This window comes from Daktulosphaira vitifoliae, unplaced genomic scaffold, assembly GCF_025091365.1.
Source record: "Daktulosphaira vitifoliae isolate Bord-2020 unplaced genomic scaffold, ASM2509136v1 Scaffold_3, whole genome shotgun sequence".
NCBI lineage: Eukaryota > Metazoa > Arthropoda > Insecta > Hemiptera > Phylloxeridae > Daktulosphaira > Daktulosphaira vitifoliae.
Window position 1 is genome coordinate 40165928 of NW_026099574.1, and position 17513 is coordinate 40183440.

At 25.7% G+C, this 17513-nt stretch overlaps 1 protein-coding gene across 1 annotated transcript in view; it reads left to right on the plus strand.

The window, feature by feature from the left end:
• LOC126903183 (G-protein coupled receptor GRL101-like) overlaps positions 1 to 17513 on the plus strand; it is an 87449-nt gene that overhangs the window by 53159 nt on the left and 16777 nt on the right. Inside the window, exons 3-8 of the mRNA XM_050681230.1 lie at positions 4135 to 4284; positions 11202 to 11306; positions 12622 to 12738; positions 12810 to 12932; positions 15307 to 15405; positions 15478 to 15633. Of these exons, the coding sequence (XP_050537187.1) occupies positions 4135 to 4284; positions 11202 to 11306; positions 12622 to 12738; positions 12810 to 12932; positions 15307 to 15405; positions 15478 to 15633 (750 nt within the window). The remainder of the gene's footprint in view (positions 1 to 4134; positions 4285 to 11201; positions 11307 to 12621; positions 12739 to 12809; positions 12933 to 15306; positions 15406 to 15477; positions 15634 to 17513) is intronic.

Sequence of the window (17513 nt, forward strand, 5' to 3'; positions counted from 1 at the left end):
AATTCATTTTATTGAAATAATTCAAAACCAAATAAAATATGACTTACTGATTTTTAAATTAATAACTTTTCATTTTCCCTTAAATTCCGGAGTAAATGTGTTATTTTTAAGTTACTATAACTAGTTATAAACAAATATAAAATCAACTAAGGTGGTTTGTATAGCTCACTTGCAAATGTTTTACTCATTGAGCAGGTATCGAGTTTCAGTTTTAAACCGCCTAACTGTTGGGACTGTTTTTTCTTCCTCACATACAAGAATTAAGTTTCTTAGTTGAAAGAACGTTAAACACATAATTCCAATAGAAGATTTTAAAAATTTATATAGTTTTATAATTTAATTATTTATAAAAAGTTATTTGATCACATAATTTTGTGTACACTTCATCTTCTAAACTTAACCCATTTGCTTTGCCTGATATTTCCTCTACTACTAAACCTTTTCTATCAAATTTTCTGTTCTATGTTTTTTTAAGCATAGAAAATTTTTTTTGTTATATAGAAACATTCTTAATGAAATTTTATAAAATTTTTTGAATGTGCTACTAGAAAGGGTATTCATACATATTTCCGAAATTAATCAATTAATTGCTAATTCTAAAAGAACGCACTGTCTTTTCACTACTGACATACTTCACTTTACAGAATACAAATTGGCTCAATTGCATAGACCATTAGTAAATTAAATTGATTTAATTTTTAATACGTGATCTTAACCTAATTAACGTTGTTAAATATCCACCGTTTTAATATACTATGTACATAATATGTTGGAAAGTAATCGTTTTATTTATTAAAATAAATCTTTCTTATTTGTTGTAACTACATATATATTAATTACACATATATTAATTAATTCATTTATTCCCTAGAAATAGTTAGAAAAATATTTGTATAGGTTTTACTAACAATGATTCCTTTATATTCAAGTAAAGGATTCATTAGAAAAAATATTTTACTTTGACAATTGTAATAAATAGTGTTGAGTTCATATCGATTTTCCGTAAGTTTTATTTTTAACGTATTTATTGTAAGTTATCAGTGCTAATTTTAATTTAACACAAGTATATTATGAGCGGTGTTGAATATTGGTTAATAAATATGTAATAATATTAGAACTTATACTGTTTTTGGGGTCATGATACAAACAAAATAGTACAGTATTTTGTTTATAACACGATTTTAACAACTATCGCAGAATGTTTAATAAATCTACTGTTAACTTATATCAAAGACATGGCTAAAAAGTACTTACAAAGTATTTATATCTGTTCCAAACATATATTTTACAGCATAAAAACCAAACGTGTTCAAATATTTCCAAGTGAGATGAAAAATTCAAAAAGAAATATTACACACGTAGTAAGTAATAGATAATATGCGTCTACGTGCTAAATCAACAATAGCATAAAAAATGGAAGTCATTTATGATGTCCATTTGATGATATGGATCATATTTCTTAAAAAATAGTATAAAAAAGAAAACGTAATAGTCTTACTACACTGTTAAAGACATAAAAAAATTATCGTGGTTTTTGTATACTCATTTAACATATAAAAATATTTTAAAAAAGCGGCAAAATACGTATGACACTATATGTATTAAACTAATATGTATATGTACTAAACTAATCTCAAGTACGAATAATGTGATCATTATATAAATATTACATAAATGTCTTCTAGTTTATCGCTTAACTATTAAAAATAAACCATTTTAAAACTTATGGTCACTATATAAAAATGTAAAAACTATATTTAAGCATTTTATTTCAACAAAACTATAATGTCATCGCATTTTAGATAAAATAAATAATTTAAATCGGTTTATAAATGAAATAAAAATAGTAGTAATTATATCATATAGCTAAGTATATTTTTTAAAACAATTTATGCTTTTTAAAAAGTAGAAATACATAATTTTTATACATGATGATAAACATTTAATCAGCTATTTATTTTGTTCCTGGAAATGTATGTATTTATAATGAAATACTAGAAAAATAGTTTCCTTCCATTTTTTATATTTTAAGTTGACATTAAAATCAATTTTATAATTATTAAAACCCCATAAAGGTATATACAGGAGCAATTTTAGTTTTTATGGAGGTGGGCAAGAACTATCCAGGCACTCAGATCTATAGGTCCATAGTGCGCATCTCCTACCGAATCATATTAATTTGGTTTCTCCACATAAGTGTTTATACCGAACTTTTGTTACTATTGTTGAACATCTGAGACTAAAAAATACGTCCAACTAGGTCGCACCTATACATTTAAAGAGTCCTCTCTCTCTAGCGAAATTAAGTATCTCTTTGGGTATTAGGTTTTTGATATCTTCTTTTTCGGGAAAACATTTCCTCGAATGTTCGTGCCCTAATGTGGCCAGGGTGTAACATTCACACATAATGTGAATTAAATTTTCATCTTCTGTTCCACATTTCTTGCACAGTGGTGATTCAGTGTCATTCCGATGTGTAAAGATACTTAAGCAGACGACCGTGTCCTGTAAATAGTACAGTCAAAGTGCTTATTTGATATCTAGTCATGTTATTAAGATCCCTCAGTAATAGACCGAAAGTCTTGATAAACATATTTGATTGTCTGGGTACCACTAGGCAACAACATATTTTTCTGTGTTGTTCTCTACACCAGTTTTTGGATACCATATACAAGAGTAATTAAATTTATGTTTTATCATTACAAAAACGAGTAAAAAAAAAAATAAAAGAATTACATCAACGAATGCAAATTTACTTTATATGAGCATTAACAGCTATGAATTTTGTTTAATTTTACTAATGGAATAATTCATTAGATTGCTGCGGTTTTATTGCATTATTTTAGCGTTAGATACAAATGTAAACATTTGCATAATTCTATGAAAATGAAAACATTTAACTGTAAGACATCAAAAAAAAAAAAAACACTGTTAAATATAATCGAGAGCTTCTTTATCATTATCATGAAAGTGGAGTATTCAGAAATCAGAATTGAGACGACAAGAATTAAGTTAAACTTCTAAGAAAAGTTTAAACAAAAAAAATGATTTTCGTAAAGCTATTACTTCGACAATACTTTCTTTATTTGATTACTATTGTTTTAGACCATTGTATTTATTTGTCAAATAATATTTTCTGTTTTTATCAAATCGATCAGACTATGGAAGTTGATTTAATGTGGTTTATTGGTTATTTTTATTTATACGAATTGTATGTATAAAAGCGAAGGGCATCATCGTTATGGTAATGTGTAATTATTATGAACCAACAATACGAGTTTATTAAATTTTATATCTAAAGCAAACTTATACATTTTATTGTAACACAATAAACTTTCGTCGAGTTTTGATTGTAAAATAACAAACTTTTTTAGTTTTCAACTAATTAAAATTTAAAACTGTCTAGTTAAAACACAAACTTGTTATCAACTAAATCCAAAAACTCTTAAATATTTGAAAAATTCTAAAACTATGCCTGAATATTATAAGTTGCGTATGTGAAGTGTTGTAGGTGGTCCAGGATGTTTTAACAAATCAAAAAACTTTGATGTGTTCTTGAAATATTTTGTTAATTTTTTAAAAATAATTTTTACAATTCTAGACTATGTTAAAAGCATATTATGTATAATTTGTCTCTAATAAAAAATAATAAAAAAAAAAATACAGATTAAATTATTTATTTTTTGAAATTTCAAAATAACTTTTTTAGGCACTCCGCGTGGGTGGAGTACACATACATTATTACGTACTATACCCACCAGTGCTACATATCGTTCTATGTATTGAAATTCTTGTGACATAGTAAGTACTTATTCTAAATTTGTTAATAATCAACATTCTTGGTAAGAAAATTGTTATAAAATGTCTATTTTGAAATTTCAAAAAATATTATTGATATTTATAATAAGATAGTGCTTTTAAAATAGGTCTAAACTCTAAAAATTATTTTTTAAAAAAATAACATAGTATTTTTACAGTATGAAAAGTTGTTTGATTTGTCAAAACATCGCAGGTGACCCTGTATAATAGTTTTTTGGTATTAAAATTTATTTTTTATAAACAGCATTAATTTATTCTTAAAGCACAGTTAATGATGACTATTTTGAATTAAATCGTTTGAATCCTTTTTTTTAGACGATCAAACAAAAGTTTGTACATTGTGTCATTCCAATTCGACCGTGGAAATATTCCATTGCAACTCTACGCACTGTATCCCCAAGTCTTTAGTATGCAACGGTATACCGGATTGTCATCTTGGCCAAGACGAGTCTGTTTCAGAATGCGGTAAGTGCATTTATTTTTTATATTTTCTACATAGTACTTTGGTCAATTATTGAGATTGGTGTAACGCGCATGTCAAAACTAACAATTACTGAAGTATTATGTGTATGATATTATCCTCGTTTTGTACCTTAACAAACGAATGTTTGCTTTAAGTTAACATATTTATGCGTGGATAATAACAAGAGATTGTTTGTAAAGCAACATGCCGTTTTTATTAGAATTATAAGGTCGAAAAAGTTTAACTAATCAACAACAATCTTGTCTCAGTGTTGTAGTTAAATACCAAGTATAATAATGAAAATACTTAGCTGTAAAAACGTCTACTTCAATATCAACGCATCAGCAAAGTTTCCTCCTTTGACTAACTACTAATCAGAAAAACTGCTACAACGCGAACCTACATTGTTTTTTAAAATACTTATCTTGGATGAACTACAAAACAGTACTTTTAGTGTCTTAGTAAATTTTTAAATGACAAAAAACTCTATCAATCCAAAAATCATTCCGTTTTACTCTAATAAATTAAACGTTTTTAAATGTCTGGTGCAGTTTATTAAATTTATGATTTCATAGTATATGATTTATAATTGATGAATTAGTCGTTAAATCAGTTTTGTTGTAGTAATGGCGCCTGTTGAGTTTTTAAATGCTACACGTGCACGATTTACATTAAAAATGTCGAATGTATGGGACAAAATTCATTATATCGACTAATTTAGCTATTAGCTCATTTTGAACTGCCATTCACAGATTTTCAAAACACACCATATATTTTTATTGCTCTTCAATACGTTTTTATAATTTAAAATTTATTTTCAAATTGGGTATATCTCCAAAATATTTACCTAATTTTATACAATCAAATCGTATTATCCACGTTATGTTACTATTAATTACTTAAGATTATTTATTTTCATTACGCCATTAAAAATGATTTTAGAAAGTTTTATTTCGAATGAGAACACATCTACTGACATAATTTGGCTGTACGATTACGATGCCTTGGGGATGAAATTGTATTCGCTCAACCGCAAAATAATATTCTTAACATTTGGAAAAAATCCAAGAAAACGTTATATTTGTAGAGAATTTAAAAAAAGTAATAAAAAGAAAGTTTTCAAGTTGAATAGTAAAATAACTGATAATAAAAGAGTAGACAGCGCAAGGATAATTTTCAATATTATAAAATATGCTTTGAGTAAATTATTTCTATGGATCAATGAATTTTACTTACACCCAAAGGTAATTACTATGATTTGTTCATTCATAAAGCTGATGTGATTTGTAATGTAGTCATGGACTACTAATTTAAAAGATGTTAAATAATTTATTCTCATTGGAAAACGTAATCGTAAACCTTAACACCACAATGCTCTTTAATAATTTTCACTTTAATTCGACACCGTGGTATTAAAATGAAAGTAAAAAAAAAAATCTCTCTGAAAAGATTATTTCAACTTATTCTAGTATATTCTATTTTAGTGCTCTTGTAAATTCTATTATTATTATTATGTCGAGTGTGCTTTTTAAATTACTTCCGCACCAAATTTTGGTGTGAAAATTATATGCGCATCTCAACTATCTAGTCCTAGACAAGTTGGTATCTGTACGAATTATAGTGGTGTAATAGAATACGTTGTTTAAATTCTCAGCATCTCTCTCATACAGTTGAGTTTCTAATGTTGTCATCCACTACATTTACGTCGAGGAATTCAATTTCTTTATGTCTTTCATTCACTTTTGATTCAAAAAAGGCTTAAAATACTCTAATATTTCTCAGTATATATATATATATATATACGAGCTTTAATATCTTTTCGTTAACGACCTACATTAAATAATACGTAGAAAAATATGTATTTTTGTTTACATTTAGTATATGATTTTTTAGTAATAATCGATAACTTTTCATCTAACGAGTTATGTTACTGATGTGTCTACTCTAATTTTGTTCATTGAACACCAAAAATTGTACGACGATTAATTTCCGCATATTTCATCCCAATCAAATTAAAAGTTTGATAAATGTGTAACTGATTTATTTTCCTACGACTATTGTTTGCTTTAAATAAACTAAATAACTACTATTTGTTTACCCTATACGGAATTATCTATATATTAATATTAGTGCCACCAATCTTGTAACAATCAAGTGATTAATTTTTTTTTTTTTGAAGTAATAGTAAAAGTAAACTGAACATTCTTTTCAATTGGTGTAGTAATTGGTGATGAGTAAATCTATTACCATGTGATAGAGTATCACTTACTAGTAGGCTTAAAAAATATCTACAGATATTCCCAAATCATTTTCAAACTTGAGTTTTTGCTCTTGTATCAAAATTCGTTTTTCTTTAATATTGTCGAAGTATTAAAAAAAAATACTATTGACTTAGGAATGTCTGGGTTACTTGTTTCATAGAATGAAGCGTGTACATTTTTATATTCCGTACTGTAAATTATTAAAAGAAAATCTCACTGTATTAGTAACCACTGTTTACTGTCACTTCTAATAAACTTTGACTCCAATCACAGAATTCAGAACGTTATTAGTTTTTTTTTGGACTTGAACATTATCATCGTCTTACCTAATAGGAGTGTTTTTAAGTTATTACTTTATAAATAAGGAAAAAAACTTATCGATTCATGAACGTTTGACTAAACTTTTTATTTATATACTTACCTAACCTATCTTTTATCAATATTAAACACATACGCCACATGCAATTTATTTCGCTCCATCAATTTTTTATTTCATTTTTAAATTATTTACTGTACTTTATATCGCAGCAATTTAGAAGAACGCAAAAACATAATATTTTATTGATATCACATCGAACTTGGGCGAATGTTCTGGCTTTATTTAACTTTGTCTAAATCTTTTCGTTTAAACTTGAAAGTTCAATGATTTGAGTTTAGCATATTTAATGCAATGCGCGTTTAAAGTGCTCAAATTATCGATGAAAATAACATCCTGTAACATTGGTAAGTTTTTGTTAAAATTGACGTTGATCGTGTTATAAATACAAAACGGTCCAGAACGAATGAATTATGAAAAGAGGAAGTAAGATTTACTCTTATAAAAAACGGTACACGCACAGGCCTCTTCGGCATTTGACGAGGTTCGGAAATACTGATAGATAATCACGTACTCTGCCCAAATACCTGATTAATATTTAAATATGGTACAAATGATAATGAGATATAAAAGAAACATGATGGAGTCTATAATCTTATGAATTTTTTATATTCATCTAAAATGACGTGCCCTGTTTTATTACATTGTTTTTTTATTTGAAATTTCCCCTAATACAAACAATTTGTCCAAACGTTGAAGGACGTCAAGTTAATTCATCGGATAGTCCAAAACGACAAGAAACATTCTGTCGCTCGACAAATCGAATATTCGTTGTAATTTCAAGGATTTTAATTATTTTTAATAAAGCGTTTTATAGTAAGTAAATACAAATAGAAAAAATTTTAATATCTAATTGGCTCTAATTAAGTTAATAATTCTAAATAAAAATTAAGTCAATGTATAAATATTTTAACGAATACGGCAGATAAGAGAGGGGAAAATTTAGAGATAGAGCTTCCATTTATACAGCAATAAAATGCTCTTCAAGTTTTATGGTAAAGTGAAATTCAAATAAATGGGTTTATTTTATAATGATTGTAGCTTTATTACATATGTTGCTACCTTAATTAATGTTTTCTATTAATGTTTGATGTGAGCTTCTATTTAACCGTTATTCAAGCTATTATTTATCTTAAACACACGACATCATATGACAAAATGGATGTTTTACTACTGAATTATTTTAATTAAAGAGGAATTTTTTTAAGCCTGTTATTAGTCACTTATTTTATTCTACCAAGTAACGTATTAAGCGTATAAGACAAGAAAATCAATGAATTATCAATTCGGAGTTTTTTATAATTTGGTCATTATATTTATTTTTAAAATCACGATGTAAATTTATAAATATGATAATAATAGCAATATAAAAAACTGTAATTGGTAATTTTAATATTTTAATCAGCATTTTATAGAAAAAAAAATATTGTACTCCGAATTAAAAAAAAATTTAGTACAAATATGATAAATAAAAAATATTTTTTGATATTGATATCTGCTGAATGAAACTTAGTCCAATCAGATTGCTCGAGTTTTAATTAAAATCTAGACTGTGTTCATTTTATAGTGTTGCTCATTCACTAAAGATGTTACCGCAGCTGGATATCAATATGAGTAACTTATAATGAAATGTCACTTCTAAATGTCTCTTTTTATTATTGTAGAGTGAATATATGGGCAATTTGAGTAATATTTTAAATGAGTAATTAACTTCAAAACATTTTTACTGTTAAATCGATGTAACATTGTTACATGAATAAATAGTATTCTACTAAATAAATTCGAGTTATTCAGTTATATTAAATTTCACTTGAATCGAAATAATTGACAATCTATTACTATAATGACCAAATCATAGCTTAATAATGATACAAAAAATATGTATACATTGGGTTAACCAAATGCATATTTAACCTGGACGAATTTTTTATCGAAAAATTACTGTTCACTTCAATGACTAGTAAACCAGTGTAGGAATGTGCGGGTGGGTCACATGAAATCTTAGCTGAAGTATTTTTTCATAATACGTTTATTTTATGTACCTTAGTTATCCTAGATTAAAATTAATTAGTGGTTAGGTATGTTTACTTTATGTTGTTAAAAATGTAATAAAGGAACAACGCCATAGTGCAGTTCGGTTGAAATAAATTGTATGCAATACTCTTTTTCGTTGATACTTTAAAGAGAGTTTGGTTCATTGTTAATATCATTAAATATTTTTTCATTAAAACGCTTAATATTTTTGGTGTTACTAATAATAGTAATAAATAGAAGAATATGATAATTTTACGGATGCTAATATAAAAAAATTAAGCACATTTAATTAAACGTAGGCAATTATTATTTTGTTTACGATAATTAAATTAAATATGTATAAATTGTTTATGACACTCCGATTTTAATTTGAATGTTTACATTTAATTTAATATAAATATAAAAATTACTGTAATAACTTATTTAAATTGTTATAAGAGATAAGAGTACTATTGAAACATTTCTATATATTAAGCAGCATATTAGTATAAGTGGTTAAACGAGCCAAAATTTAATTATTTACAAAAAAATTAACATTTCTTATAATAAATTCCACATTGGCATATAAAAATTTAAACAAGAACTAATTTTAAATAAATTTAATTATTGTAAATTTAAGTAGTATTTAATTGGCATACAATTACGCGTGTATTTTTTATGTAAACTATCTGCGGACGAATTTTAAACAAAACATATATCTTTTAACTTATTTGCCCTGAAGAAGAAACACGTTTTTTTTTTTATTTAACTTAATTTTATTATTTAAATTCAATTTGAAGCATATTTTTTTAAATTATCATTTAATTGAATACAAATTGTTAGTGAATTATTTTATGTGAAATTTCTTTAAAAATTATTGCGATTTGAAATAACAAAATTATTTAAAGTTCTACTTTGCGACAAATAGTCAAATATTTTTATTATAAATGAAACATGGTAATATGTCAAACTGGATATTTGTTAAATCTTTAAAAAAAACTTTTACAATATTATTTGAATGAAAACTCCCTCCAACAACTCAGAAAGAGCTCAATAGGAACCTTAAAAAGATTTATAATAATAATTTATGGTATATTGAAGTGTAGAAAAAAAATTAATACATTATAGAGTGACTTCACCTACCAAGTATAACCAAATCATATTAATTATTGAGGAGCTTAAGGTTTTTTGTAAATAACTTTATAGTAGTTATTGATATTTAACAATAAAAAACTGTTTTTAATGATTAATTATAATTATGAAGGATGGCCTTGAAAATTTATATATTCATATTACGTTATGTTAAATTACAATTTTTTTCGAGATTTTTTTTTTAAAGTTCTTGAGAATATTCTCAAAATATGAGAATATTATTTTCAACTTGATTTCATTATATTTCATATTATTGTAAAATGATTCTGAATTGGTCAACAATTGGTCACTTCCAAATTTATAAATTTACCATCAGTTAATTTGATCAAATGAATTTAGCGATATAGTTTACTTCAAATAAAAGATATCCAATTATCCAATTTCATGTGTTCGGGTTGACAAACTATTAAGAGTTATATTTAGAAATAACATAATTTATACTTGACGGTCAAAGTGAGCCTAAATTACGGTAATTATATAGAATTTTTTTAACTAAACAGAATTTTTGATTACATATACACTAAAGCATTTTTTGAGATTATTATCAAATCTTTAAATAACATATGAAACATTAAAAAGCTATAGAAATAAAAAAAATATACATTGAAATCCATAGATATTCAAAAACATTAATAAGTCATAAAAAAATGTTTGTCTCAAATGTATTTTAGAGGATTTTTGTTACCATTATAATATCAATCAAGTAAATTACAATTATTTCTAAAGAAATTATTTAGTTATATATGTTTTTTAATGAATATATTCTTCCGTAAAGATCAGTAAAAGAATATTGTCTCGAGAATATTATTTCGTTACATCACTAACGATTCGTTATTTTTTTTTTATAATTTGTTACCACATTGTTCTTAACTGGCATGGTAATTACAAAAATAGTCCATTTGTCCGAGTTGTATAACACGATGAAAAATTAAAAATTCATTACAATAATTGTTTTGATTATCTATTTTTGGCGTGTTTAATTTTTAATATACCAGACTTAATATTGCCGACTTTTTAAACGAGACTCTTTTCTTTGAGTTGACTTTTAGCGCAAAGAGAAAACTTACGCAGCACTTAAATCTCATAAAGTTTGCTCATGTATGAAAACACTTTTCAGGTTGTTTACAGAACGAGTTCCGCTGTAAAAACAGCTGCATAGATTCTGTAAAACGATGTGACAAAGTTGCTGATTGCGAAGCCGCAGAAGACGAAATCAATTGCAGTGAGTTGAATTACAAATTGAATTAGTAGGTAGTACATTTTTCTTGGAACCCAAAATCGAGAACCGATATGAATGTACTTTGTTATCATTTGCCGACTGATAATAGAACAAATCGAAACACTACGGATTTTGTATTCAAACGTTTTATAAAAGTTTATTTTGCGTACATACTTTTGACTATTTTTCCTTTGTGAGTAGAAATGCCGTAAAGTAATACACAATTTTCATACGTACAGTTACAGGTATTTTATCTCTGGTAAATCTTTATTCCTAAAAATTCAATTTGAGTAAACTATATATATTTTCATATAGACTAAATAGCTTTTTTTTCGAGTAAATGTGTTTACAATTATTATTTGAAGTGCTCGAAAGAAAAATATATTTAAAATAAAAGTAAATTTTCTATTGTAAAGTTCCAACTTTAGTAACAAAATAACTTACGAAAAAAAAAATACCTATCATTATGATATTTATAATAATATACACATTGTTCACGGAGAGTCATTTTTGAAATCTTAACCATTTAAAGCAAACTATTCAAACTGATTTATCGAAGATGAAAATGTAAACACATTTTATACTCTATAATTTTAATGTTCAACAAAATACAAAGGAAATTGTTCTACGAGTTTATATTATGATCTAGAAATTCCTAATAAGAATACCTAAAACAATAATGCCGATGTTTTCTTAAAAAATTTCTGAAAATATAATACTTTACTTTTAAATGTGTACTTCTTTCCAACCAAGTTGTTAATACCTAGTCGAACACTCATACGATTTTTACTAATTTAATATGAAATGCTTCCCCTAAATTACGTGAATTTAATTTTAATTTTTTTATTGTACCTCCAAAAAAAATATAATACATAATTCAATACCATTTTAATGTAAAACTATTTTATTAAAAAAAAAATGTTTAATTTAACTAATCACATTTTATTTTTAATATTATTTTAGTAAATTTGCTTGTGTAATAAAATATTATGCAAATTACAATACGTACAATTTTTTTTTATTGTTTTAATTATATTTAAATGTATGAAAATATATATTTCAATAACGGTACTTTTTATTATTAGTGGTAACTTTTATTAAAAGTAAGTTGTCACCCACTGAACTTTGTAATTTTTTATCAAGCGAGTAAAAAAATGAGAATCGAATAAACGACTTTATGTCTCTTAAGTTGTTTTTGTATCCGAATCAATATCACGCCAGTCATAATATACAAATGACAGCTTTTTACTCGCATATATATAAAAATTAATTGCATTTCTAATCTTACGATATATCTAAACTTGTTTTTATTAAACAGAAACTCACGTCTGTCCCACTACCCATTTCAAGTGTGCCAATTACTTTTGCGTACCTACTGATAAAGTATGTGACTTCAAAGACGATTGCGGAGACGGTTCTGACGAATCTCATTGTAGTGAGTAAAAAAAAAAAAAAACCAAAGTAACGCTTAATTAATAACGCTTGTGTTGATGTATTATATTTCAGAGCATAGAGAATGTTGGTACAAAGAGTTTAAGTGTAAAAACTCGGAATGCGTGCGACCCGCTTATCTGTGCGATGGAGAGGTGAACTGTGTTGATGGTTCCGATGAAGAGAACTGCGATGCAAGTAAGAATAGTTGTTTTATTTAAGGCACACTTGTGCGTAGAATATATGCATAGAAAGTTAGTAGTTTTTGTTTTAACCAACAACAAAGCACTGTCATCATAGTGATTTCATAACTCTCATTAAAATGTACGTAAAGAGTAAATAATTGAGAACTTTGATTTCTATTCAAACAATCCAATACTTTGAAACTAAACTGAGTTAGTTAGTTTCCGTGGCAGCGAAATACATTTTATTTGGAACGATCACTCGCCCATTTTTAACTTACAGTAGATATATTTAATTTTTCCTTGAATATTTTAAAGAATTCAACAGAAATGTAATTGCATATAATAGTGATGACTTGGAAAATAATGAATATGGTAAAATAAATGCTTTAACGAGCAATACCTTTTTTTGCTCGTTAAACAATTATCTCAAACTATTTTAAAAATCATAAAAGAGAAACAATTTGTATACAATAAAGTTTCATCCTTTCTGTAACAACATTTATGCTGATAATAAATAATTAATTCTTAATGGGCTCTTTTGCGGCAATGTTTTTAATGATAAACTATTTAAAATAATAAATACTAAAAGTATAAAAAAGGAAAGGGTTTACCAAAGTTCTAATTAGCATATTATATCGAGGTTTAATGTATTTTCGTTTAACCGTTTCTTCGGTTCAACAAAATAGTCGCATTTTACAAAAATAGCTTTTTTTCACAATATATAACTGTGAAGAAATTTTCCAACAAATTACTCGAAAAACTGGAATAATTAACGCGTGATTAAATCTGTAAAATAAAAATTTTATTTAAAATAAGATATTTTTTGTATAGATAAAAATTAAGAAATATTAATTTTTTTATTTTGAATTAATTAATTAATTATACATTTAATTATTTTTACCTTAAATTAAAATCGATTTATGCTTTAAACTTTTTTTTTATAAAGAACAAAGAATATATCTGGTTCAAACAGGCCGTCAACTACATGATTTGTATTTTAATTAATGTCTGATAAACTGAGAATATTAAATTACTTTTTGTTCAATAATTGAACCATACAGTTTACAATCTATACTAGTCTTAATTGATTTTTGAATGAAAATTTACACAAACATTGTTCTCGTAGCAATGGTACAATATCCAAAAAATCTTAATAATTTAATCATATTTTGACAGTTGTAATACTGTTGTTAGACTTACAAAACAGTAACTATGTAGTCTTAGGACTAGCAAAATTCCAACTCAATGTGCGTTTTGCGAGTTGAATATTTTTTAACATTTTAAAATGTTTAGATTATGCAATTATTATACTAGGTGATATGTTAAAGATAACTATTGAATAATTTTTATTTTTGTAAAGGAAAATATTGTTTAATTAAAAAAACTTTACAATAATTTGTAATTAAACTGTAGTTTTTTCATCCCTTCAGAGATAAAAAATTTTAATTTAATTTTTTTTTTAATGGAACAACTATTTTCACTTAACTATATGATAGAAAACAAACTTTGTTTTCATAATGTATTTATGCGTTCAACCAATCGCGTTTTTAAAAAGTTTAAAGATTTAGATACAAAATAGAAATTCATTTTTAATCTGGTTTTCATAATACCGGTAGCAATATCTCTCTAGGGACCATAAATTATTATCAGTTGGATATTATTAATTATTCTTTAAGTCGTAAGGGATGGATATGATTATAAGAATTGTTTAAAAATGCTTTAAGATGACAGATTGAAAAACTGATGACTGTTTAATATTAAATATCAATAGACAATTAATTGAAATCGCTAATCTTTAGCAACTAACAATAGATGAACAGTTCATCGGCTATAAACATTGCAAGAACAAAATAAAAAAAATGTTTTATATCATATCAGTAAAATAAAAATGAGGTTTACCGTTAAAAAAATTAAAGCTTACATTAAAGTTTGTTTCATTTCCAAAGGGATGAAAAAAAATTATTTAGCTAAATACTATTGTAAATTTGTTTGATCCAAACATTATTTTACTTAACAAAAATTGAAACTTTTAATATTTTCCAAGAAAATGAGTGTCTTATCCTTAGTCGATCACACTGCATTAAAATGTTAACCGATTTTTTTTTATTTATGACCTATACAATTACGGGCAAACATTAAATATTTACATACAGACGTAAATTAAAAAACCCTTTCCGATTTAAAAGAATCGTCAACAGTGGTAAAATGACGAGTTTCGTTGCACACAAGCACAGCAAAAAAAAAAAAGATTTCTGGTTATGTTTAATTTTGTGTTTATCGATCACTTCTAATAAAATACTATGGCGAAAAACCTAATGAAAATGAGATGATAAATGAATTTACTATGTTTTTTTTTGATAATTCTGTTTAAAAATTGCCATTTGCAGATGATTTTATTAAGTGTGGTACTGGTAAGCTCGTGCATTCCGCCTTTTGGTGTGATGGCTGGCCCGAATGTGAGGACAATCACGCTGACGAATTGCAATGTAATTATAACAACTTTGTAATGTTCTTGTGTGCCACTTGGATAATTTATTGTTTCCAAACATTTTCGCTAGGCAATAGCACATGTGCCACTAACCAATTTCGGTGCCCCAACGGGAGGTGCATAAACGAAGCAAACGTTTGCGACGGGCAGTGCGATTGTTTGTGGGACATAAGAGGATCGTGTGCCGATGAAATTGATTGTTCCGATTATTACACCGAAACAGACGGTAAGTGAAACAGTTCTGTATGGAATTGTTAATATGAGAAGTCGTATATATGCCTGAAAGTCGTCACTAAGCGACAATTTGTCAACTATGTAATACAGTCAAAGTAAAGTACATTAACCATACCTGCCACGTTCCACTAGCGATAAACTAGTATCGTTAGTAATTTATTATTTCTTTCTTGTACTTACTAAATGGCTTTTAAATTAAAATTCACCCAAAGTCTTGAAAAAATAATTCAGTCTAAGAAAATGTATCCCAAATTGGCACTTTTGCAACTGAAATTACAATTACCTCTAAATAATTGCCAGTGCAAATCAAATAATAGAATCAACTGAAATATTATTTAAAGCAACTAAAATTAATGTTTTATACAAATTTGTATGGACTTTTAAAATATCAATGAAAACCTACTGAGTTATCAAATTTCAATTTTGCCGTTTTTATAGACTGACTTTTTATAATATTAGCTTTAATAACGACTGTTTCATTGATATTTGATTGTTTTTCAAAAAGTTATAATTAAATAAAACAAATTCGGAAAAATTTAATTGAAATTTCTCCAGTTTTAACGACCAATTAAGGGAAACCTAATGGCGCCGATCTAAGATGACTTTGCTATAAAAATATACCAATAGAAATTAACCATTGATTTATGCTTGAATAAAAATTTATTTATTTATTACCCGAATTTTTAAAGAAAATTCAAAGATTTGATTAAAGTTTTTAGTAATAATTAATTTTGGGTGGTATTAGACATCTGTGTTGATAATTCCGATCACAACTATAAGTAATGACGCTGCCAATTATATCAAAATTTAGTTATAGCCACAACAGTCTGCAAATTGATCTTTATAAAAATGGTATGACACATAGATAGTTTAATAATTTTTTATTTCTCTTCTTGATTCCTGAAATATCACTACTAAACATGTTTTCATTTCAAAAAAATATAATAATTTAAACTATAAAAAAAAAATTCTGGGTTTACATAACATATTCAAGAATTAATTTATCATATCATAATTATAGGAAATTTAACAAGTTCAATAAAAATGTTAGAAAATTAATATGATTAACAGTAAATTATTAGTCGGCGCTATTAGCTCACTATCACTTTCCCGTGTTTATGCTTATTGGTTATAAATATTTAATTCAAAAAGAAAATTTAAATTACTTATTTTTTATGTGTATATTTAAAAATTAAAAGTATTTTTATTTTTTTTAGTTTTAAATTAATATTTTTAATATCGTTTCAACTATAAATAATATTAGACGCAAGTGATCAATTTTTATTATATAATGTGTAATATTTTATAAAAATAATTTAACTAAGTGTAAATCTAAAAATATGCATCTGATAAATTTCGAAGGAGTTATACATTTTTTTATTATCGATAATATTTCATTAAATTTATTCAGAAATTAGATATCAATAAGAAAGACATTACCCATTAGATGACAAAAGTCCATTCTTTCTTACTGATAGAAAAATAATCGTCATAACGTTTTCCTTCTTTAATTGCGTAGCTCGTAAAGAAATATTTTAATGTATTTAGTTTTTATCGATCTAGATGTTTTGTTTCCTTTAAAAACATTCCAAAATTAACAATTTTTACCGAAAATTTTATAATTTCTTACTGTCTAAAATTTTATGTCTAGTATCACAATAACTCATAAAAGCTCATTTTCGGATAGTTATTTTTCACCTCAAAGTACATTGTATTATATCTAATTTGAAATAAGTTTGACGGACGTTAATTTTTTGGAATATTATCAAAAATTGGACAGTAATAATTTTTAACATGATGTTTAAACCCTCTGAAAATTTAGTTAATGATTTGATTTCCAAAAAAAAAAAGCGATTTCTCAAATATCAATGT